This window comes from Harpia harpyja, chromosome 12, assembly GCF_026419915.1.
Source record: "Harpia harpyja isolate bHarHar1 chromosome 12, bHarHar1 primary haplotype, whole genome shotgun sequence".
NCBI lineage: Eukaryota > Metazoa > Chordata > Aves > Accipitriformes > Accipitridae > Harpia > Harpia harpyja.
This window is the reverse complement of record NC_068951.1, coordinates 20,689,322-20,715,524: the sequence shown is the minus strand read 5'-3', so window position 1 is coordinate 20,715,524 and position 26,203 is coordinate 20,689,322. Positions and strand designations below refer to the sequence as shown.

The following is a 26,203-nucleotide window of genomic DNA, read 5'->3' as shown; positions in this document are numbered from 1 at the left end:
TCATATTTCAAGTCAATCAAGTACAGATGTGGCCATACTAATGTGAGTCTTTGGAAATGCCCCACCAGTGGTATCTGCTTCTTTTGGTATATTTGCTTGACTCTGGATAACATGAAAGGATCTGTGACCTTGTTCCTGTATAAAACTATGCTCTTTGAAGAGGCAAATAGATTATGATTAGTTGATTATAGATGATAGTTTATTCCATGATGATGCTTGCTTTTCTTTAAGTGTCTTCATTTAACAAACACATAAAAATTATATATGTTTCTTTTCCGAGTTAAGTAAAGGTGGCCCGTCCACCTGTGTCAGATCCAGTAAAGTGGTCCAAATTGGTAAAATTTTGACATTTCCAATTAGTATTTTGTCCAAATTTAGGTTGGTGTGACACGTCATGAATACGAGTTCCAATTTACTATCCCGACCTTTCCAGTGCCAGGGTAACAGAGCAGGAGTACCAGGGGTAGTTTTATTAAAGAATTAAGTAGTAATACAGCAAAACAATAAGTGGTAATACAGCAAAGACAATATAAGACAGAACAGTAAATACAATAAGAACAACACGTAGTAGTGTAGCAAACCCGATATAAAAACAGAACAGTAACAGATGATTAAGTTCTTACAATAAATCTTGAATGACTTGCAAACATATGCACAATATCAACAGAAGTAAATAAAGGTTTTCTTGACATACATCGCGCAATTTTGTCTTGTCGGGAATTTGAGATTCCTAATGCTTTTAACACTTCTATATAGTAGTTTATATTTTGCTGCTGTTTCCTTATTCTTGAAAAAAACTCTTTTGACATCAGCAGCAAAAAATGATTTGTGTGTTAACAGGTTTTTTTATTGTTCACTGTCCCTGATATTTCTGAAAGGTCAAAAGTTTCAAGCTTATGTGTTAATAAAGCTTATTTTGGCAAACTCCCTTCACACTGTTCTTTAGTATCCTGGTGCTATTTAGGAGCTCACGTGATAGAAAGCCGTATTAATCCCAGTGCTACTGCCTTATTTTTATGTTATGGGAGAAGATTAGTTTAGTTCTGTGGTATTGAATGAAGATTTCAAGGAATGCATTGGAAAAAGAAATATTGTTAGAATCTTTAAAGACATTGCTATTTTTTATTCCTAAAGCCAGTTTTGATTTCTTATCGATTCCTGGGAATGTTGTTGCTGTTGAATGTTGTAACTCTGGGGATGAACTCAAAGCTAACACTTCTGTGTTTCTGTGTGTGGAAACAAATGTCCTGTTCCTGGAGTCCTGCATATTTTGGGAAGTGTCATTTATTATAAATATTCAGGCCAGTTGCAGAGCAATGACTTTAGAAATGTCTAATGCTTCTCGGGAGTTTTAGCCCTTCTGCTCAGCAGAGCAGCACTAAGTGCAGTGTTTCCTTCAAGTGTTGGATTATTGCACATTGTACAGCTACATAGCACACTGCACATGTGTAGGAGCTCTGAGTTGCAATACATCTGAGCTTCTTAGCAACTGAAGGAAAGCCTGCTAGATCTACCAGATGTGGAAAACAAAAAAAATCTGGACAGATCTGACACTTATAAGAAAGAGGATGAGGAAATGTCTAGAAGATGATGATGGATGAATGATACTCTAGCATCTGATTTCAGTGATCTTTGAATCGGACACTTCAAGAAAGTTGAAACTTGGTTCTTTTGCTGTTTTTTTTTGTTTTGTTTTTTTTTTTTTTTTTTAATAAATGTGTATTCAGCAGCTGGTCTATCCACAGAAAAAGAAGAATGGCAATGTTATGCACCAACCTGACAGGAAAGGTTTAGACTGATGTTCCAGGAATGCGCCTCTGCCAAGCGGTTCCTGACAGAAGGGAGACAGTCTCATCGTAGGAAGGAGCTAGAAAGACATACAGAAAGAAAAGCAGCTCTTTTACCACTCTCTCTTGGATACCCTACTTCACCCTGTCCTTGTACACGCACAGGCTTAAATGCCCTTGATTTTCCTGAAAACAATTATATTTGAGCAATATTTAAGATGGTGAAAGTACTGTACAGTCTGTATGTTGGAAGTATGATAAATGTGTAGCTGATGGATATATAAAACCATAGTAGTAATGTGTATTATAGTGTAAGATTTTTTACTGTATAAATTCCATATACTATTAATAAGCCAATAATTCATTAGAAACTTTAGCTGCAGAAGTTGTTTTTTTCTAAGCTGCCTAAGGGAATGCAGTTTCCAGTGACTTTTGTTTTAGATGTCCATTCTGAAATGTCTGATGTATTCTTGAGAAATTTATCCTAGGTGTTCAAGATACATCTTACAGAAAATACGGCTGTAGGAGTTCACATGTTGTGACTGTAGAGAGTGTTGGTGTTGCTCTACGCTTATTGAAGTGTTCCTGACCAGTAGCTGTTTTAGCTGTTAATTTGGGAAACCTCTGCCTCTGTTGTTTCCCCTTCTGGCCTACCAAGGGCTTGTATGGCACTGTTCCATTTAAGCCAGGCTATAATAGGATATTTTATGTTCAGTGGTAGGTGTAAGTCTTTCAATACAAGATCCTTCCTTTTTGCAGTACAATGTGGGAAGTCTTTATTAATCACTATAGAACTGCCATGCTTCGGTTTAGCAGACAGCTGTATTGGTTTCTTCTGTAAACAGCACTAAGTTGTAGAAAAAAATTTTTTTTTTCAGAGGTAGCTATAAATGGAGAGTAGAAAAATAGACAGGATTTCACAAGTTTGCATCTTTGATATAACTCTGCTGCCCTTCCCTCCTACATTATATATATATATATATGGAACTGAAATCGGCAGTACCACTTTAATATTTTTAGTAAGAAACAGTATTTTTGTCTTTGTTCAATAGATTACTGAAGATCTATCAAATGTTCTTCATTACTGGTAAAAAAAATATTATAAAGATAATGTTGATCTAAAATGGGAATTTACTATTTCCTTGCATCTTGAAGACCTTTATTTCAAACTTTTTGCATAATTTAGTTACTTTATGCACTGATCAATGTATTCCAAATTCCTTTCAAAAATAAATGTATATTTAAAAGATAGCATGGTAAATTACCTGTATATTTACAAGTTCCATAAAAAATGTTTAATCTCCATTTAGTGGATTTCAGTCTATTTGCAGCTGTATAGTTCAGTTGGGTAAGCAGTATGAATTTAGCATTTAACTTTTTTTTTTTGTAACTTCTGCATTATTCAGTAGCTAAACACAAAGGAGTGTGAAATGACAAAATTTAGGGATGAATGTTTCAAGAAAAAGTGAGAAGGGAACGGTGGTAAGATGTTTTTGTTCTGTTAGGAAAAGACTTGAGGAGGTCATAAGGCTGTAAGAAGAATGGTCTTGAGATAGGGATTAATAAAGTTAAGAAAGCTGTTCCACAATTTGACTGCAACAGAGATGAAAGACATTCTGTGGTATAAGGAGATATAGGGAGTTAGAGCGGGAAAGAGCATGATGAATGGTCCGGAAGAGTGGATGAGATTAATTCATAGAGGCTGAAGGAGGCAAATCCATGGAGGATACTGAAGATGTGAGAGGGATGATATATGGCAATTTAGATTTGTCGTTAATCTGTGGATAATGTGTTTATTGATTGAGGGAGACCCCTGAAACCATGCAGTGGAGCATCTCATTGGGGGACAAATTTTAACACTCTTAGTTGGAGAAGGACTTTACTCTCTGAGATGCCCCACTGAAAAGAATAGGATGATTTTTGTAGCAAGGAAATCAGTCTGTAATTAATTTTTGCTTTGTTTTGTCAGGTTAGTTGAAATGGGAAACACATCCCAGATGCTTAAGTACTATGGACTGAGATGTATGCCAGCATTTCAGGAAGTAGAAAGTTTTTTAAACTTGTGTCTGCCACTTATATGCAAACTTCTAGGATCTCAATGGCAAATCTTGCCTAAAAATGTTAATAAGCAGTATTTCCAAACACACTACAGTTTTCTGAGCCTAGGGCTCTTTGAAAGTTTTGCTATTGCACTCTTGCACAAATATATGTAGCTAAAACAACCCACTGCTTATCCATGTGATAGAGACAGTCTTTTTAGATACCACTGCTATATTTGATTCAGAGATTCTAATATTACTACCTTAATTGCTTCAGTTAGCTGAAGACTGGGTCTGGTTTATGTAGACTTGAATTAAAATGTGCAAGTTGTCTCATACTCTCAGTAGAGTTTTACAGTTGAAGTTCAACCTAGATTATATAGAGCTTGGAAAACATAATGACCAATGTGCTTGGGGTCCCCTCTTGATTACTAGAACAATGTGAACACTGTTTAAATATATGACTGTGATTTAAGTATAGAAATTAAAATCTTAGTTTAGGCATAGTAGCTACTTAAGCACACTACAGTCTGTCACTGCAAATAGGAAGAGCAGTGTGCGAGAAAAGGAGCAGAAAGGCAAGTGAATCCATATGCTTAAACACAAAGTTCAGGAGGTTACTTGAGCAAAAGAAATAGCTGTCAGAAACTGGAAATCTGACACTAGTGAATCCTAGAGACAGAGGCACAGTCCAGAGTGGGCAGTGTGAGAAGGAAACTGAAGAGCCTGAAATGGAATTTGAAGAGCAAAGAGTCAAAGACATAAAAACAAACAACAAGAAATTCTTGTGGTATATTAAAGACAGGAAAGACTGTGAGAGATTGGGCAGGTCCCCTGGGCATGTTATTCTATACCCTTGAGCTGTCAACTGCAGAGCTTCATATAGCTTTGTGTGAAGCATCTGATGCTAACTATTTTGTGCTATCAGACCTGGGACTGGATCAATCTCTAATTTTTCCTGTGTGGCTGTTCCTTCCCGCTGAGTGCTTTCTGTCCCCAAAGTCCATGCCAACCTGTCCAGTTAACCACAAGATCAAAAAATAATTTCTGAATGTTCCCTGGATATTTCTGTGATATTATAGCAGCTTTCAGCTAAATAAAATGTCAGATTTTGAGGACCAATGGGTATATGCTTTTGCACACCTCAAGGTCCCATTGTAATATCAGGCCTTTTGTCTCTAGAAAGATGTAGATGGATGTTTGTCTTGGTCAGTGTGACAGACCGCTTGGCCAATGTACCGTATCTGAATAGTGTAATCAGGATTGGTAAATTAATGCTCAGATACTGTAGAGAAATTTATAATGTTCCTTAACCTGCTATAAGAACCAACATTACTAAAGTATGTTAAAGAACTCCAAATTTCATAAGGCTTGTAAATACTGATTTATTCTGTTCTGTTCAGAATCAGATTAATGGCTCCTGTGAAGTTCTCCTTTCTCATGCTGAGCTCTCTGCTTCCATCATCATGTTGAAGTTCCCCAAGTAGCAAATCTCCTATACCTTGTCTCTGAAGAGAAGATTGAAAACCAGTCCTCAAGGTCACATCCTCTAAATTTGGAAAACCCTTTCACCTGACTACCATGTTTATTTTAATGGCTTGTGTCTCTTGCTCTGTTAGTCTTTGCTAAATTACTGTTTGGTGTGTTCTCTCCAGCTGTGCCTCACTAAATTACAGTGCAGGCTTTTCAGTATCAGTGAATTTCCATGTCAGGGATGCTCTGACAGTCTCTTGATTTGGGAAGCTCTTGGTTCTTACAGAGCTTCCCTCCATTAGGATGGGGAAGTTTTTCCAAGTGTGGCATATCTGTTTCTCTAAACACTTCAATTTAAAAGCTGTGTGTAGCAAGCAGAACATCTGATCTTAACCTGTCTGATAATGAAACCTGTGTTTCTGTTGTGTGAGGGTTAAGAAATCAAAAAGGGAGGTGCTTGGGACAGATGCCTCCTGCTCAGGGCAGAGCTCCCTTCTCTGGCCTCCTGCATGAGGCATGTGGCCAGGGCAGTGTTGGGGAAAGGAAGAGTAGGAATGGAGCCTGATTAGGATTTTTAAAGTAATTTAGTTTTCTGGCTTGAATAAATTTTCTTGGAGTTCTTCCTATTCCTTACTTGCTTCAGTAATGTCTACCCTCCCTTAATCTTTGCTCCAAGTGAGGCACGTCTGTAGGAATAACGCTGTCCCAGAGACATCTAAGTTGTAACAGCTCTTTTAGTTGATTGGCAGTATTAGACTATGGGCCCTGCTGCCACCTGTAACACTGCCCAGGACCAGCAATAGGTGGTGGTGTTAGATGAGATGTGTAGTAGGTCTTCCAGTAAAAAGGTATTGAACTTAAATTTATAAGGGAATTTGCAAGTAGTTACAAGTAATGTCTCCGCACTAAAAGTGGTGAAATGTGGCAAACTTGAATGAAGTGATCGTGATGTCCTAAAACTTAGATGATCAGGCGCTGAGTGAAGTGGCACAGGCAGGCCAGGGAATGCTGTTGCAGAGGGTGAAATGCAGTGAGTAAGCAAAGAAAAAGTGTCAGGGCATGATATTTCCACAAGATTGGAAATTTTTTGGTCAAGACACAATATTGGTTCAAAGCTGCACCAGGGAGGTTTAGATTGGACATTAGGAAGCATTTCTTTACCAAGAGGGTGGTCAAATACTGAAACAGGTTTCCTAGAGAGGTGGTCGATGCCTCAACCCTCTCAGTGTTTGAAGCATTTAGACAATGCCCTTAACAGCATGCTTTAAGTTGGTCAGCACTGAAGTGGTCAGGCAGTTGGACTAGATGATCATTGTTAGGTCCCTTCCAACGGAAATAGTCTATTCTATTCACAAGGAGCTGGTTTATAACCTTTCCCAGAATAGAGTAATCAAGTCAACGTTTTTTCTTCCATAATCTTATGAAGAGTGTCATTATACAAGGTTGATCTGAAAGACAAGAGAAAACTCTTCAACAGTTTGACGTTTGTGGAATGAGAAGGCAGGAGATTTGTCAGAGGAGTTGAAATGACCTTACAGAATTCAAGTGATTTTGTGAAGTTTAAGGCCCTGTTTCACAAATCCGCTTTCTTGGCAGAAAACTTGTGTGCACTGAAGTTCTATGGGGATTTTGTGGATTAAGAACTGTACTGCAGAACCAGGATAAACTTTGTGTGTGCCAAAATGCTTTTTTGAACTGGGTCTAAAATGCAGCAAATATGTTTTTCTTTAGGGCCTAGAATTTCTTATGCTTTATCTGTTACCCTCTCATTTTCAGTCTACTAGTAGTTTCCTTACTTGGTTGGGTGGTTGTTCCTCTCTTGGTTTCTCTCAGTTGAATCAATCTTCTTTCTCTGAAGGGATTGATCCCATTATAGGTTTATACAGATAAAGTTTCATGCCAAAGGGTTGGTCTTATAATAAGCAATCAGTTCTGGGGCTTCAGAGAGTAGAACTTAAACAGTGGGAGGTGTCTATTAAAATGAATTCAAAAATCCAGAAAAAGAAGTGCAGAATGGCTGAATCTTGTAACTTCTCCTGAAACAAACCAACAAAATTACTGTCAGAATATTTCACAGTGGTGATTTTTCCCCCTTTTTTAAAAACTTCATGTTTACTTTTTTTGATTTGACTGGGCTAAAAATGCAATACCTAAGTGAGTAGGGTACAAAAACTGATTTATTTTTTATTGATTCCATGTGACCTTGAAATGAAGGTAAGTATTTTAAGCAGATAAAGTCTTCATAGACTTTGTCTTTTAGTTAAGCATCTGTTTGTTCCCCATATGTTAAGTGTGTTTAATATAATATGAATTATACAAAGTTGAAACAGAACTGAGTGATTAAAATTGACTGATAGGATAGAAGAGAAAGTGACCATACTGTGGAGCTCTCTGTACGTACTGTTGAGAATTAAACTTTTTGTCTTGTGAGAGAATAAGACTGATGGACTTCAGTGTGTTAAAAAAATGCACTGTTGAAAAGCCAGGACTGTGCTATGGTAAAGTGAATAGCTGCATATTCAAAATAGTTTCACTATGCTCTTTTTATATCTAAGATGTGTATGAGCTAGGGTTCCTGTCAGACCTTTGAAGTGCAATTTTGGACTTCATGCCTGGATAATTTTCTGACTGAAGAAAGCAAGTTGGCAATAGATATACTCCATGAGTCTATTTGGAAGTATGGAGACAGTTGCACAGGGGTAATAGATGGCGAAGTAAAATGCAATTTTTAGCTGCAGCTTCCTGCTGCAGAAGTCATCTGTCATAGACTGGTCCCTCTGCAGCAGGGATGCTTGTGTCTTAAATGTGTTACAGTTCTTTTCCAGTTTAGACAGCTCCCCAAACTTCTTTGCAAACTAGAGCACTTAGTAATATTAGACAGGTCATTCATGATGGGCATGTGATAGAAGCCAAATATTTTTCTTAAATGTGTCCAGTGTTTCCTGTAGTGTATATTGAGCTTTACATATCAATCTCTTTTAACCTGTCAACCTCTTCATTTATGAATATTTTCAGTTTTCTGATTCATTGTACCATTGTTCTGCAATGCTGCTTGCATTCATGAGACTCCCTTTCCTAAAAGATACTACTGGCTTAATTGGAGCTTGTTAAGGCTTGTGATACATTTATGTAGATCACAGTTTTGGTGCTTTAGTTCTGAATACTTGTTTGCTAAACTCCCTCTAAAGCTACCTGGAAAGGGAAGCTCTGAATTGTAATTAAAGAGAGCATTATATTACTGCAGTCAATCTTGGTTCACTAATTCATGTTGGAAGTCTGCTATAGCATAATGGCTAATTTACTTTCATTATCAGATTGATTTTTCTGCAACTCTTTCATTAAGTTGTTGAGTAAAAGATTGCAAAAGAACTATAAAAACTGCGTATGTATGATAGGTTTTAACAATCATGTATTAAAACTTCAGTATGACAGATGTATGTGATAGATACTTTGACCCTCAATTCAAAGTATAATATTTCTGTAGTTGAGTTTCCATCACTAATGACCCATGTTTAACCAAAACTAAGTATACATTGTAGTGTTCTAAATACCCATAAGCAATAGAGGAAGCAATACAGTGATGACTTTGATAATACAGCATGAGAAAGTAGGAGAAGAAAACTGTAATGCATTCCCACAAAAATCTACCCTTTATCTCTGTTTGGGCCTGCACTCAGTGAGATAATTGAGAACACCAGTGGTCCTCAGCAGGTAAAGCTTATGCTTAAATACCTTCGTGAATCTGGGCCCAAGTTGCAAATGTGAGCTTCAGGTGTAAAAATTGAGAGGACTGCTTGTTCTTGTGGGAAGATGCTGAAAGGAAGGAAAAGAGAGCTGCAAGTGTTTTATGAAGCATTTTCCAAGAAATCTGACATACTAGGAGAAATGGGTACCAGAAAAATGGACAAAATCGGTTGCATGCACCTTTCTCATATAGGAATAAACAGGTCCCACAGAGAGAGGAAACCCTCTCAGTTCAGAGAATGGTCCTTTTAGCACATGCAATGCATGTCTGTCACATTTCATGAGCACACACAAGCAACTTACTGAAGTGGGGACTTAACATGGCATCTTGTTCTCTTTGGTGAGCTATCTCAAGAAGCCCCTGTTAACGAAATGAACATCAACTCTTTAAGATAACCCATCAATCAAAATCACAAATAGACTTTTTGTAGCAGTCCTTGAAAGTCAGTAAACCCAGAGGGGAAACAGTTGCTCACTTTTAACAACCTTGCAAGTCCCCAGATATCCAAAGTTCAGGGTTATTCATGGGAGCTTCTTAACTGATCGCATGACTTGGGCTGGTCCTTGAGTCAGCTCACTTTGATCCAAGCCATAAAGCTTTATACAGAAGAACTTGAAATGAACAAAGCAGGTCTATGAATTCTTCAGATATTTTTCTAGCCTATCCTTGTGGTCTCTTGCAAAATTCCTCTGCTGCTGCTACTCGTGAAAAAATGATGTGCTGAATTGTGATCTGACCATAATAGGCTTAGGGGATGAATAAGCAAACACAGGGTTGCAACTATGCAACTTCTTGAATTTAAGCAAATTCTGTGATCTTGTGAAGCCCTACTCATCTCAGAAGGTGTCTGAATGTGTGTGGCAACATTGAAATATGATGTCATGGTGACTTCATTTTGCTCAAGGACTGCACAATTTTCTGCACATAAGAAGTTTCATTGCTTCGGCCTTTCATCTTCTTTCACGGAGCTGGGATTTGTCCTGTGAAATCTCTGTAGTCAATGTGATTGGAAAAACTTACCTTTATGTATTTTCTTTTTTAGGAAGGTATTTCAGGAGAAAAGTAGGTGTGTTGATTTATTAGTGCTAATGGACTTTATGTGCTTTCCCTTACGAATAACTGGAGCTAGTTCCCCACAAACATTTGGTTAGCTATCAAATCACCAACATCTGTACATCCGCCAGTGCTCACCCATATGTTGAACACATGCCAGTCACTTTACTTGAAGGAATGTGGAGGATAAATCAAGCAGCTCTTTACCATAAAGAAAAATGTGTTCTATTTTTATAGGATTATTTTAAGTATTGATCTACCTTTAATTTTTCCATTGAGAGAGGCTTTGTAAGCATATGAAATTTTAAAAAGCAACACCCAGAATATTTTCCTAAATTTATAGTGATTTGGATTCAGTGTCTGTTGAAGTGAGACATGGAAGTCTTTTTCACTGTTTTTCTTCACTAGTGAAATTCTTTGTTCTGACTGTAAAGAAAGTCCATGAACAAGGTTAGTTTCTTCAAGCAAACATGTCCTTTCAATTACCTTATGGTGTTATTTGATATCAAATATGTTGGCAAAATAATCTACAAGAGGAGACAGCCAAAAATAGATGTTGCAGGAAAGGTTTTTGGTTTTTAAGCATTACTTACCTGTATCTTTTATGCAAAGCCAATGCCTTTGCCTAGATGTCTAGATGACTATATGTTTTTTGGTGTCCTATGTTGACCATACATGAACCATTTAGTGGCCTGCAGCTGGTCTGTGGAACAACACTAAAGAGTGTTTTCAGCTGAAATTTTGGTGAGGATACTGCATGCTGGTATGTCACTAGTTTTGGTGGATAGGAGTTTTCCAAGGGTCTGAAAAACACAAAAGTCAGTGAATTAAACCATTTGCTGAAGGTTACTTGTATGAAAGACTGTCTCTGCACCAAGACTTAGCTATAGGACTCATGTTTTCCTTAGTTTATTTTGCAAAGGCTTCCCTATGTAGACTAGCCTGAGAAAGAAGGATGGGTAAAGTTAGGTTCACAGTACTGGGAAATGAAGTTGATGTTACCCAATCCAGAATCAGAAGGAACAGCTAAAAGGTTTTGTGGCCTGTGCTTTTGAACAAATGAGAAGTACACAGTGATTGTGAAGACTGCCATTCAGTGTCTGACTGCCTTGGTGAGTAATGATCCTTTTCCCTCTTGCAGCTGAGGACTGGAAGCTCGGTGTGTGGGCACATGCAGTTCTCGAGCCAGCTGGCAGTTCTGGGTTAGACAATCTTCACTGTTGAACACACAGGGCTGCATTATTGCTGTTCTTTACATAAAGATGGTTTTCTTTGTTTTAAAGTTATTAATAAATACAGATTTAATCTAGATTTTAAAAAAGGAGGGTGTTTTAAGTCTTACTTGAGACCTTCACTCTTTAATGGAACTCGGACATAATTTCTTGTATTTCTGTTAGTACCTAAACAAGAAGAAAAAAAACCATGAAAACCAAACCACACCACCCCCGCAATTTCATTTGTTAAGCTAATCCTGTCTCTTGTAGCTATTTTTCTCTTAGATTTTTAGAAACAGGTCATAATGGACCACCTAATTCAGCTGAAAATCATGAAATAGTTCATGACCTTCTGAAACAAACGTATTAGTTTTCCTACTGCCAGTCAAACTCCTTAATCAGAGGGTCAAGAAAAATCACTCTAGAGACTCCTGTCTGGTTGGTTTTCTGTTAATGAAAAGATTCCCAGAAGAATGAAGAGACTTTTACATCTTCCTGATTTCTCGATTGACTCAGAAGAGAGATTTTTGTTCTTTCGTCTTAACTAATGCAAGTCTTTAAAACTATTTTGTACTTTTCTTTCTCGATAGTGTCTAATATACCAGAGATACACAAACAAAGTACCTCAATTTCTTCTGTGTCCCAAAGTTACTGGCAACTTTGAAATGTGTCCCTGCCAGGAAACATGAACATGCAGTGCAGCAATGTACCAGAGACAAGTTTTAGAGTGTACTTGGTACTCTGGTCGCATTTGGATTCTAAAGATATGTTTTATATTTTATACTTCTCCATAGGTAACATCCCAGTGCTTAGTGCCTCATGGATCATCATCAGAGCCACTGTCTAAGTCAAGCAACAGAGAGAAGTCTGTAGTGTTTTTGGCAAGCCTCGCTTTCTTGTTCTCCAAGCCCAATTGTGTCAAACGTGCAGTGCATTTGAGCTTCAACACACCACCAACATAAATGCCTTCTCTTTCTCTAACAATGGCATCTATTCCTCTCTGGTATTAGTACCTGGCACTGTGCATAGTTGATGCAGCTTTTACTTTCTCTATGGTTTTAATTTGCAGGAAGACTACAGAAGTAATTTTTCACCATTTTTTTCCTAATATTTTTTCAGTAGTCCTTCTTCTCAAGCAATATAAAACAGCAATATCTCCACATAGCCATGTTTTACTTGTACATTAGCTGTGTCCTGACCTAATTGCATTTTGGACTTTCTGGTTTTGTATGGCAGTAGCCCACAGTTACTATGACTTACTTGCTCCTGAACGCTTGTATGTATATGTCCTACGTGTGTTGTTATTTAAATGTTGTCCCCACCCTTACCTAGGCATAGATTCCAGTTAAGAGGTGTTTTTTTTGTTTTGGTGTTTTTTGTTTCATTTTTCTTTTTTTTTTTTTTTTTTTTAACTCCATATAAGCCCAGAGCATTCAGAGTTCTATGATAAATGACACACTGCATCAAGCCAGCCCGTACTGCAGTTGTGAATGCACAGAGATTCTTCTACAAGTCTGTTTTAGTTCTGGAAGCTACACTATATGCACTAAATATCTCATTCCAAAAGTGTTTTTGATAAAAGTAGTCTGGGAAATCCAAAGAAAGGTGACACCCTTTTATTCTGTCCAGTGGTGTGTGGGAAGAGATTACCTGAAAGCCTTAATCCTAGAGATTGCAATAAGGGTATTATCTTCACTTACAAACTAGCCCCATGCTAGGATGCATAGTGCAGTGATTCACAGCATTGAAAAACTGCTTATGCATGTGGAAAAGTAATTGCTATGGAACCCCACAAAGAATGAGGTAATGTTTGCACCATCTCCCAGTGACAGTAACATTTTTGTGTGTCAGTGCTTAACATGTATAGTCACCATGACCAGTTACCTCCCTGGCTAGCCTCAGGTATAGGCATGCCCTAACGGTACCTTGAGCTCCATCTTTCACTGTATTTTGTTAACAACCATGTGAGTTTGGTTATTAACAGAACTGTACACTTCTCAAAACTGTTGTGTATTGAAAATGGGAAGAAAAAGGGGAAAGAAAAATACTTTGGCACTGGAGGTTCTGCTCATTCAAAGGTATTGCAGCCATATATACAAAGTATCTATTCTGAAGAAACCAAACTGAGGGTAATCCACTTTTTAGAGCCCAGTATAAATCTGGGCCCATGTCTAACACCATGCAACTGTGCCCAGGGTTTTAGCCTGAAAAAATAAAAGTGGATGCTTTTTTTATGTGGCAAAACCTTTGTTTATTAGAATAGTTAAATCACACCTAATTTAAGCAATTTAGACTGTTTCTGTGGATCTGTCCTTAAAGAAATGTTGATGGTTATGGAGCTGTCATTCAAAGCTATTTTACAAGTGCTTTGTTGCAATCCATCTTGGGAACTGTGTACTACTTGCTGTAGCTGGGGCTTCCAGTCATCATTGTCTGTGTTAGTGATTGATCAAATAAATCAGATAACATCATTTCTGCTCCTAGTCTGATGGCTGTTAAACCTCCTAAGAACTTCAAAGATAGTTATAGTTATGTGAAGAGCCTAGATACCTACAGTTACATAACTGCTTGTGGTTTTTTTCCTTTGTAGATTGTAAGAACTGCTTTTATAAATTAATTGTTCTTGGAAAGCAAATTAAAAGCATAGCTAATGTTGTTGAAGCACAGCTGTAATTCTTTCTTCAGTTATTTTGGCCCAACTCCTGTTAAAACTGTGAATTGATATTATTAAGTAATAGCTGACAGGTTTGAACTTGGCAGATATGAATTATGTGGATCATCTTTTGGAATTCTGTTTTGACAGAAGGAGAATAATACTGATAGCTACAGCTTTATAAAAAGTCCAGCCATAGTCCTCAGGGCTTTTACTGCTCTTTTAGATCGTCTTACCATGGTGATGCTAGATGTCCATCAGCCTTCTACTGCACAAGTATTCCCAAAGAACTACTTGCTTTATTTATCTATCTATCAGCAAAAGCCCAGTGGTGTCATAAAAGGTTAATAACACATCTGGTCTCCAGCTTTCTGCTGGTCAACTGATTTAGTTTTAGTTGAGACTGCTCACTTTAAAAAGTAGTAAGTAATTGCACCGTATAATTATAGTGTATAAAGTACTGTACAACTGTATTGAAATGCAGTATACAGAAATAATAAACAGCTAAATTTAATTACCAGCTCATTCATTGTATTCACAGAAAGTTTGAAGGTGAAATAAATAGTGAGCAGCTCAAAAACAAGTTAGCAAACTGTAACTGATTTTGTGAAGCATAACAACTTTATTTTCTATAAACTCTTCCATATTCTTTAAAAAGGGTGGATAGGGTTTGGTACAGCAGACTGCAGAGCTTTCTTTAGTCTGTCTTTTTCGGCTAGTTAGTTGCAACTTTTTTATACATTGTTGTTTTGTTAATGATAAAGCTGAGGCCACTAAGTCTGAAAAATGTGTGCACTGTGGTTACTACTTCCAGTAGTTTGGATATATTCCCCACCACACAGTCTACCGAAATCATTATTTGATTTCACGGCAAAATTATCAGAGCAGAACAAAAGATTGCTCTTTATCACTGGACTGTTCTGTGGCTATTAAGGTATCTCCTAGGCTTGTGTGTCTACTGCCTTTTTTCCCCCTTTGGATAACCAGCCTATGAAGCAGTGAGCCTATTTTAAGCTTGGTGATGTCATTTCTGTTATTGATGCTTCCAGAATCAAATACTCACCAAAATAACCCAAAGTTAATGGTTTCAATGTTCATCAATCTCACCAAAATATGAGCTGCATATTTCCTCCCCTTCTCCCTGTACAAGACTGTACAGTAAAGAAGCTGTTTAAGTTTACAAAAAAGCAGAAGAAAATGAAGAAGAAAGTGTACTGTAGGACTGTTTGATTCAGAAAAGGGTGTGGGTGTGCTGGCTGGAGCAGCAGTCTGAGGGGGTGGTTGCTTCCTATATAATTGCACAGCTGTGCCAAGGCTGAGAGAACAGGTTTGTGCATATGAAAACAACAAACAAGATTCATTTTCATGCCAAGATAGAAGTTTTCAGGTGGTACTTAATGGTCTTGGTTCCTATTGCTGTTGTTGGAAGTCAGTCTTTCGACAGGCCATTTGGAAATTGGTTTTCCTAAGTGCCTTTTCTTTGCTGACATTACCAAATTACAATAACAGGTCTGCTGCTCTGAAACTTGGATTGCACCAGGCTTTCTCATGTCCAGTGTTACATGTGGTAAACTGCTGTCCAAGCTCCCAGCACAGGAGATACTACTAAGGAAAGACCAGTTATTCTTCTGCTCTGGAAGTTTCACTGCTAGAATTTTTTAAAGCCCTTGCAACTTTTCATAAGTATTCGTAAGTTAAAAACACTCTTAAATGACAGTTGAAACTGAGCAGAGGGTTAAGGATGATAGTAGTGGCTTGTGAATAATCCTACTCATTGATTTCTAGTTAATCAGTGTTGTCTATAGCTGTTAGGTATGGACAGAGGAGGGGGCACAGACTTTTTACTTTTCAACTTAGGCAGAAGTTTCTATCAACAGGTACGTGACGGGATAGTTATCTGAGGTTATCAATGTAGACAAACTCACAGAGGGACTGTTAAGTAAAGACCTTGCCCCATGCACAGTAATGGAAAGCTGGTGTGTTTTGGTTTGGTTTTTTTTTTCTCCTGTCTGATCTATATTCTGAAGGATTGATTAGCTCTAAAGACATCATACTCTCTCCTTGCTGTCGAAGTGAGCAAATTCAAATTTCCCTTTCCCCCCTTTCTAAAACTGACTTTGCTTTCTTGCTTTTGAATCAGTTTTGCACTCTGCCTTGTTAAAAGCAGCTACAGGAGTTGAGTAGAAAGCAAGAGATGCTTCTACTTGGCCCTGGTTCTGAGAGCTTTCAGTTTTTTCTGTGACCCAAAATGTTTTGGAGCAAGCTTGCAATGTTTTCTGCAAATGTTGGGGTAGTGTCAACTACGATGTGGTGGACATAATTCTTCCATGAGACTGCTGCTTTGTTTATTAGCGTGTTATTTCTCATCAGCTTCATCAAGAGCAACTGTGTTTATGTATAGGAGAACTGCTATTCTAAAACCACTAAAGCACATGAAAAAGTGGGTATTAAAGAGCTTTGGCCCTACATTCAGCAGAGTGATTCAGGATAAATAAGAAGAAAACTTCCAATGCTTGACATTCTTTGCTACTAGCAAAATGTCACTAAATAGAAATGAAGCTGAGAGTTATAAGAAGTTTTTTTTCAAAAGCAGCTTAATGAATGAATGGATTTCTTTGCAAATATGACACAATTTGTTTTGCACTTAAGATTACTTAAAAAAAAAACCCAAAACACCCCCCCACCTGTTCATCTTGTTTAATTATGCTTTTTGAGCATTCTTTGTTCTTATTCTTTTAAATACATTCAGAGATCATTGCATATCAAAAAAAGCAGAACTCCGAATTTTATGTGTGTCACGTAGATCTGTATCTGGGTGTGATTTTCTGTGTACATTGTTCTTTATGCATCGAGTTGCAAATAGTATGTACTTAAATTCTACTGCTGCAAAATATTAGTATGTTGTCCTTTATTTTGGCAAGCCATAAAGATGCAGAAGATTTAATGGACTTGAAAGTATTAAAAGGAAGCTATTGTTCAACAAACTGTAGCTTTCATTCGTCCTGTAACTCTGTAATAAATGCAAGATGTTGAAGGGAAAGGAGCCAAATATTAGTGTGGTCCTAAGAGACCAAACAAATAATGGGGCTACTTAAATTTGTCATTCTTCTTTCACGATTACACTCAAATCTAAAATGTACACAGATGTTATTTCTGTATAGATAGTTTCAGTGTTTGCTTCTACTTTTGGTTTATTGAGCATTGTTAAATCTTTTCAGTAATGTTTATAATATAATGGTTTCCTTTTTTTTTTTTTTTTTTTTTAAAGTTTGTGGATTTTTTAAAATTTAAGTTCAGCACACATTCAATTATTGCAGAGTGTAAGGGATTATCAATGTAGTGGAGAGCCGTTGCATTAGTAGGGTGGTCTTACCTTGTCAGTTCTGTGGGCAAGGTGCCAGCTTTGAGTCACAGAACACAGAAGCATAATGGCAATGACATTAACTTTCCTGTCAGATATGCGTGTTGTGGTTTGCACTCAGTTTTATGGCTTTGGTCTTTGAAGACATGGGGGTTCAAACAGTAGGCCACTCTTATCTGAGCCTCAGCTACTGCGCAACAGAAATGGTCCTCTGCACAGAGGTGTCTGGTGCTTAGATTGACTTTATTTTGGGAAAATGGTTCCCATGCCTGTGTTGGACCTGTGGAAAGAAAAGAACATGGATTTGGACCAATTCATAATTCAGCAACTTGGAAGTTGCTTAGCCTCTCCTAATGCTCCCTATCTGAACCCTGTAGTTGCTTACAGAATAAGGATCTCAATAGCTTGTGAAGGTCTGGTATAAGAGGGAAGTAAATGAACTTTCTCTATGCATGGCTATCATACGTGGATCCAGATTTTCTTGGAGAACTCCCATCTGTGTGCATTCCCTGAGACCACATCTGCTGACTGTCATGCACTGTAAGAAATCTAGGGTTTATAAGATGAAGGCAATCCTGAATGCAAGCTCTCGTACTACCATGTGTGCGCAGACTTGTCATGCGCTTCAGCGAATAGTTCTGTTGAGGTCTTTCCTTGAGACTATGTTGCCATGAGTCTGGGAGCCTGAAAAAGTAAACAATTCCTCAGAAAGATTTTTGTGGCAGAAAGAGTGGCAAATTGATGTGTGGCAGTTTCGAACCTTTGATTCTTGTCCTAAGGATAAGGCTGCAGGAGAAGAGGTGGTGGCCTGGATACAAACTTGGAGAGCTGTTGCACCAGACTGCACTAAAATGGAGATGACAGCAATTTAAAAACACAAGAAGCTATTCCTGCTGAAGTGAGTTAGCGTAAGTCATTGAATGCGGTGCTTACATGACACGAGGAACTAGTCAAAGCTGTAGTTACAGTATTAGATATTTTTTCTCTGCCTGTACTGTTATTTAAAATCTACTTGTTCTTTCCCCAAATAGATCTCCAGGTGGTGAAAAAAATAGAGGAAATACTTGGAAAATGCTGGTACACCAGTGTTGGGCAGACTGATACATGCCTTCTAAATCTGTTTCTCCCTGTAGCACTATCCTTTGGCAGATTTCTTCAGCAGAAACACTTCAATTCTGCAGCTGCTTCTGACATAAAATGGGCTTAAATTAGGATTAAAACCCGCTGAAGAAGTTAGTGGTGTTACACTGGTGCAAAAGCTGGTGTGAGATAAGTCAGGAATCCTTTGTGGTTTTTATTGCATTATGTATATGAAATGTAGCTGCTGGCTGGTTTAAGAGAAGTAAAACATCTTCTGTGTCAGGATGGATGTATTTGTTGGAAGGAAGCTATCACTCAAAACCAAGCTGTGCTGTGCTCATGATGAATAAGCATGGATGCTATACGTGCAAAGCATGTTTTTCCATCTGTGTGTGTTAGACTGAGCATAATACAATTTTTAGCGTACGTGAATGCTAGGACCAGTCTAGAAGCCCGGCGTGCAAACTGGTTAGCTGCTTGGCCTGGCAGGCCCTGTGCTGCTGGCGGAGCAGCAAAACCAGTGTGGCATCTTGTCATAACGGGGCTTGTCTCCAGAAGCTAATTTTCAAACACCAGCAGTTCAGATGTGAAGTTTCCAGAGGTGAGCTGTATTTGATCAGCTGTGTTCGACTGTCATAGACACATCAGTGTTGGTGTCAGGTGTTTTGTGAGCGCATGATAAACAGTTTGAACAAAATTCTGCCCATAGAAGGTGAAGTTGCCTGACTTTAATTAAGTAGTTACCAGTGTGTTAGTTCAAAATCCAAAGCTGGCTATTGTGCCACTTGCCTTCTAGTCTTAAACCAAAAAGGGGCTTTTGAGGAACATGAGAACAAACCTTGTTCTCCACCTTCCTATTTATTTTAATATGAAAGAAAGACAAAAAATACATAATGTTTCCATCAAATTGGATTATTTTGGCTATGGCTTATTTCTGTTCAGAATCAATATATTTGCAATTTATAGTACATTGTATGCTGCTGGTGGGGGGGCTGAAGCCAAAGGCTGTGAAAGAGGATCAAATGTTTCTCCCAGTGTATGCTTAGGCTTAGTATTCAGCTTTTTGCAAGTTCATAAATGTCTAAAGTTTGCTGTATTTGACTGCACAGATGAGCACCTGGTTTTTCAGATAGTGGTAAACCTTCCTTGGGATTTAGAAACTCCATACAAAGTACCATATAAGGTGTATTAAAAGCATATAATTAATCACTTTTAAAACAAGATGCTAAGGTTGCCTGCTCTGTACAACCAGAATGCAAGCTGTCCATTGTTACAAAATTGTTTGACTGCATGGAGCTAATTAAAGGTCTAAGAACATCTAGCTGATCCAGTAATTTGATTGTCTCAAACATCTCTTAATGCCTTAACAATGAAAAAAGACCTACATATTTCCTTCTCAAACCAGCCAATCATTGCTAGAGTGCCTGCAAGCATGAGTAATTTTTTGTGTCTGACCAGCGGTGATAAGGAAGCAAATGATAACTTATAGGTGTTTGCAGCACATCTACGATCAGCAGAAATATTTTTTTGTACCATATTTTTGATGTTAGGGCTCTTTGTGCAGGAGGAATGAAGCTATATACCATCACAATTTTTCTCTTACACAATGAAAAATAAATTATGCTATTACATATTTTGATTTCATACTTGTCTCAGAAGAATGCAGAATTTTATTTAATTGAATGCAGAATTTTCACAGTTTAAGAGGCTTGAAAATAAAATGCTACATGGTTTCTAGTCTACAACCTAGTATCCCAGGAAGCTGCTGACATCTGTTTTCTTGGGATGTACGTTGTCATTGACTGTTTTGCTCTCATCTTTTACTGGGGGTGTTATTTCTTGGCGCAATAAGGATACTTGCACATTCATAAATGCATTTCATTTAGTTTTCAGATAAGGAGGATGAAGTCTGTAGTTCTGTCTTTATGGATGTGGAAGGTAAAGCAACAGCATAAGACTGTTGGCATTGTAGGAGACAGTCCCTGCTCCCATAATCTAATGATAAGCTGAATATCCGTAAGGGAGCACGTGTAGTTGAAGGAGGAAACTTAAAACACTGTTTTCATGTTTTGAATATTTCTATTGCCTTTTTAGTATGATAAACAAAAATGGTTTTAGGTTTCCTCTAGAAATTTGATGTGGCAAACAAAAAAACTTTTAATAAAGTGTGCAGTAGCACACAGTTAACTGCACTACAGTTTAGGTTGTGTCAATATTTCCATCATAAATCCAATTTTCAGAATTTTTGTCAGCTGTAAAAGTCTGCTTCAGTTTGAAACTTGGCAAGATGTTTCTCTGCCTGAGAGTGGACTTTCTTCTTTTTCAACTGAAGTGTATCTGAATTCTTAATTTCTAGGATTTTATAAGCACTTCCAGAGTATTAGTTGCTGTAATACCAGTGGGAATGCTGAAGTGATTCTCTGGCAGAAGGATACAGCGTGTGTGTGTAAAATACTGATGATTTAATGTACAATAAGATTTGTTGTATTATCTGTCTAGTTAAATTGCTTTTTACTTTATGGTAAAGGGATTGTAATACTTATCATAACAAGGAAGTTAGTTGCCCAGGGAGATGTAATAGAGAAAGGCACTGAGCAGGCTTTTCTACAAAACTTTGCTAGTGTATGCTAATCTTGACTTACAGTATTGTATCTGCTCCTTTGCTGAGCTGATCTTTGAGCAACTTTGGTTTGTGTTACATTGCAGTGAATCGCGTGGTGATGTTCAGATGAATGTAGAGTAGGATTAGACTGAAAACCCATTATCTGGCCAGTCCTCAGGAGGCATAAAGTGATAGGTCTCCTGCCTTGACTGGAACTACTTGCCATCCTGATGAGCGCAAGAATGATTTATGTCAGAGGCTTTTTATTGTAGAGCTTCCAAAGAAAGCAGTAGGAATGGTGTGGATTACTGTCTTCTGTGCCATTAAAAATAATCTTGGGAACTGATCCCTTCCTTGTCTCTGCCTATGAATTCTAGTACCCCCAATCAGTGTTTTGCGTGTATAATATTTGCCTTCTGCAATTTGAAATGTGTTAACCATGGCACTCCTTAATTTTTATTTATTTATTTTTTTAGGCCAGTCAAAAATGATATAGTTAAAGGAGATACTGTTTTCCTGACTTTATTATTTCATTTTGATTTTGGCTCATAGCAGACTTGATGTCGTCCTGCCCAACCACTCTGGCTGGTGTCCAGACCTAGCTGATGTTAACAGGGAGAGAATTTATTCACATAGCATCTTTCCTTCATCCTTGAGTTATACTTTGCAAGAAGTGCCTCTCAGCCACCCACTCACGGCACTGTGAAACAAAAGCTTCAACTTCTGTTTGCGTTCAGTTATCTCACAAGCTTTCATTGAGCTAGAGGGATGTTTTGGAAATGTATCTAGTTGAACTGCCTAATTGCAGTGTGAGTTACAAAAGCCATCTTGCAGAGACCTTGGCTGTGCTCACTGGAGTCTGCGTGAGTCCTTCATTGACCTCTAGAGGTTGGGACAGCATCTAGCTAGTGAGAATACAGTCATCTTTTTTAAAGAAAATATTTGTGTATTATGTGTTGTTTTTATTATGCACATGTAAGATTTAGGTGTCTTTTTAATCATATTGCTGATGAAAGCTGTATTAACTATTAGTGTATTCGTATTGCAGATTTCATGTAACTATTGATGTTTCTGTTCAGGACAATATTAGTCCTGTGATTAAGATGTCAGGTGCTTGCTATTAACCTCTAGTTTTTTCTCTCCCCTGCCCCCTTTTTAGAGGCCTTTGAGTCTTTGCTTCGCTTTGCTGAAAACCGCACAAGTTCCCTGTTTGAGACAGCTTACAGACCTATGGCAAAAGAAGCAGCAGAGCCTGTTAAAGAACTTTTTACAGACATCTCTCTCTACATTCTGGGTGCAGAAACTACAGTGGAAAGTGCAGTATTACGGTTCTTTGACAGTCTCTTTCCTCTGGTGTATAGTCGGCTAATAAACCCAGGAATTACAGATTTGTCAGAGGACTATACAGAGTGTCTACGGCTTACAAGGCAAGACATAAATCCTTTTGGACGCTATTCGAAAAACATGGTTACAGAGCTGTCAAAATCTCTTTGGGCAAGTAGGATGCTCAGCCAGGCCCTCAGTCTGGGCATTGAAGTGATAAATACTACTGAACATGCAGCTCTTACGAAGGAATGTAGCAAAGCTCTAGTGAAGATGCAGTACTGCCCGCATTGCCAGGGCCTGACGCTAATCAGACCCTGTGTCGGATATTGTCTAAATGTAATGAGGGGCTGTTTGGCCAGTGTGTCAGAACTGGATGCACAATGGAGGGAGTATATCTCCACACTGGAATATCTGACTAATGAAATGGCTGCCTCACATGATCTGGAAATTGCACTGACGGGAATCCGGAACTCCATCAATGAAGCCATCCTGCATGCACAGTTGAATGGACCACAGCTCTCTGCTACAGTAAGTGTTCTCTAATTATTTGCTACTCCCATTTACCACTTTGTTATTTGATGAATAAACATTTAAACACAAGTTGGTGTTGTCTTTGCATCTGTTTTTAGTCTTCAACTAGATCTTTGTTTAGTGGTCTGTGAAAACATTACAAATGATTATGATGGGGTTCAGTAGACTCTGCTTTGAAATGAGAGGGTTGGGGGGGGAGTTTGTTCCTTGACAAGCAATGCTGTAAAGCAGATAGCTCTTGCTTTTCTGCAGAATTTTCTAAACAAAAATTGGGGTATATTATACTTGGTGTCAACAATGTATTTTCATACTCTAAAACATCTGATCCTGTAACTCTAGGAGCGGTGTTTCCCTGGTGTGTGAGTATTTATAGTGTGTGGGAACATTCCACAGGAATTGGTATAAGGGGTTAGAAAAGTAGGTTTCTAAATAAAGTCAAAGAAATTAACTTTTATAATTTTACAGTCCCGTTGTTTTTTTGTTGACTGAGACATCAGGAAGGTGGTACGGCTCTATAATGAGCATACCTGTCATACAAAATTTGGAAAAAGAGCATTAAAAAAAAAAATCAAACTTATTTGACATCATTTACGTAAGTAAAGGATAAAAATACACTTAAAGTGGATCTGGTTTTGTAAGTGGTAGGTTAAGGAGGAAAGAACTAAGGTGGTAGAACTCTCTTATAAATAATAGCAGCATATGACTGGTAGGTGTTCTCTCAAGGTGTTGAAGATTAGCCCAGAAATTATTGAAATGACTAATGATGCAGCTGTATGAAATTCAACATGACTGTCAATGGAAAAAAAATGCAGTGTGACCTTAAGCAGGGTAAAGACTAATCTAAAAAATGCAGATAGATCCGCCTGTCTTGAAAGTAAAGGAATTCTTGCAGAGAACAAATGAGAAGGAAATGCACAGATCTAAAAATATAATTCCGGTGCTGAACTCTGGTCACCATATTATGTAAGAGAAAATAATACTTCAAAGAGTCTGCAGAAAGAAGCTATGGCAGAAGGTATTCTAAACTAAGGAAGTATTTTACTGGGAGAAAAATGCCTGTATGTTTGTAACCTTCCAAGATACCTAATGTCGCAGCTTTCCTCAGTTTAGAACAGCTGACAGAGCTAGAGACCTACAGTGTCAGTGTAATATGCAGATTATAAAACCCCCCAACCACTTTTAGTAATCTGATAAAATTTTCACTTGATATTTGTAGTTATCTCAGTTCATGTTGCTGCAGGTTCTCCTTTTCTTTTCATCAACAACACTTGTGTCTGCTAGTTTATCTGACATCCATGGATAAACATGAAAAATTAGGAAAAATTTGTGCAGGTTCTTGGATAGCACACAGTAGGCATTGGAGCCTGCATGCATTGCAGAACAGCAGGTCTTCATCGTGCTAATGTCTAGTTGGTAGTGTCATAATGTATCCCATAAAGCAGTGTTAAACCTAGAACACATAAGGAGCAACTTTCTTGCATCTACTCTAATTTTCACTCAGATGTTATTTTTATGTGAGTCTAGAAGGGAAATGAAAACCAAAGTACGCTATTATATATATTAGTTTTATCTGACTATAGATAGATACCTCTTAAATCATCCCACGGCTTCATTACTGATTAGACAGAAGTAATGAGGAATAAAGTTAAGCTTTCTGCCTACTAGCAGCAAAAATGGTCTGACGGGTATTTCCTGCAATATATGCAGCATGTTACAAAATGCTAAAACATAACTCTGCATTGTATTTGTTAGCCTTGTAATTAATATGTGCTAGCTTAGCTTGTTGGCAGGGTAAAAGTCATAATCCAGGTGCACATCAGATAATTACAGGTGAACTCAATGAGTGTATTGCTTTTAGCTGATTTAGAAGTAGAATTTTTTCTTAAGTGTCTTTCAGGCTGAGGATTTTCTTTAACGATTATTCAAATAATTTTATCTGGGTCTTTCTCAGTTCCCTAGCAGTAACTTTAAATGTTTTCCTTCTTCCATTCAGAATGAATTCAGAAAGTGCTGTTGTGTTTGAAACTACATTCATTCTTTTTTCCCCAAAGTTATCTTTGTTTTCTCTCACTAATGAAATCTCTGTGCACAGAAGAAGATTGCATGTTGTTTTAGGGACTCCTCTGTAGGATAGCAGACTGTTTGAAGATAAAAACTATGTGCCAGTGTGTTATTCTCAGTCTTCTAGCTTTTTCAGCTGTCAGCAGGCTAAGATTATATTTTGAAGACAGAGCATGTTGCACTATTTGAGCAAGCATTAGTCTGATACTGATTTAAAACTTTACTGATTAGTTACAAAGGATAACCATTATTTAGAAAATTGAGCCTAATTAAGATGTATTTCCTTCTCCAAAGAAACAGAAAGGAGTTCAATCCTCACCTTCAGGATTTCCGGCTGTGAGATGGCTTCTTGGAATCTGGGGTCTCATTCTCTGTTACACTAGGGCCCTTTTGGGCCATGCTGATGAGATGTGTACCTGGTGTTTTACTGTTTGTTTTACTTAGGGGAATTTTTTTTTCCGAAAAGATGATACCTTCTCTTTTCCCTTCATAAAAACATAGAGACCTTTTTCTGTTCATGCGGTATGGTCTTCAGCTTCTGCAAAACTGGTAATGTTTAACTTATATACAGTTTCCATTACAAATGCTGTAATTGGTTTCATTCAATTATAAATGATCTATGGAAAACTTATTCAGGAAAGCAGAGCACTCTTAGTAATTTTCATTTATTCTGAGGCAGCCTTAATTAATGTACCTGCCCTTTTAGGAAACATTTTACATTTTTTAATAGACAATATGGCTAAAAATTAGAGTTCTTTTTCAGCTTGCTGCTTGCCTGGATGATAATGAATAATGGAAAGTTAGATTATGTTTTCTTTAAAACAGGGGGAAGGGGTGAAATAAACCAATAAAGCACTTAGGGTACTTTGCTCAAATGAGGTGCAGTCAATTATTATAAATTTAAAAAAAAATCTTATTTGTATGAAGAGTGCATAACTTCAAGAGACTGGCCTCTGCTGATCTCGTCCATTATAGCCAAGAGAATTGCCTGATTTGCTGGGATAGCATGTGTGAAAAGTCACCTTTAAGATATTAGTAATCTCTTCTCAGATTCCTCCAGAATGTGCCATGCCATTTGTTCAACGATACTGGCTTGCATCCAGCTTACTTAACCTAATGCAGGCCAGCCACGGTCTGCAGCATCAGCAATCATAATCATTACTTTCTGGTTTGTCTGCTGGAATCTAATTGTCTTTCGCATTGGTAAAAGCCGTGACTGCTTCTTGGTGCCAGCTACAGAGACCAAGTTTGCTCACCCTTCCTTATAATTTTTGAGAC

At 37.8% G+C, this 26,203-nt stretch overlaps 1 protein-coding gene across 3 annotated transcripts in view; it reads left to right on the top strand.

Moving 5' to 3' along the window:
• The window catches only part of LOC128149177 (glypican-5-like), a 405,549-nt gene that overhangs the window by 69,090 nt on the left and 310,256 nt on the right, over positions 1-26,203 (top strand). For all 3 annotated transcript variants that reach the window (XM_052804047.1, XM_052804045.1, XM_052804046.1), the window contains one exon: positions 22,167-22,861. In XM_052804047.1, the coding sequence (XP_052660007.1) occupies positions 22,167-22,861 (695 nt within the window). The remainder of the gene's footprint in view (positions 1-22,166; positions 22,862-26,203) is intronic.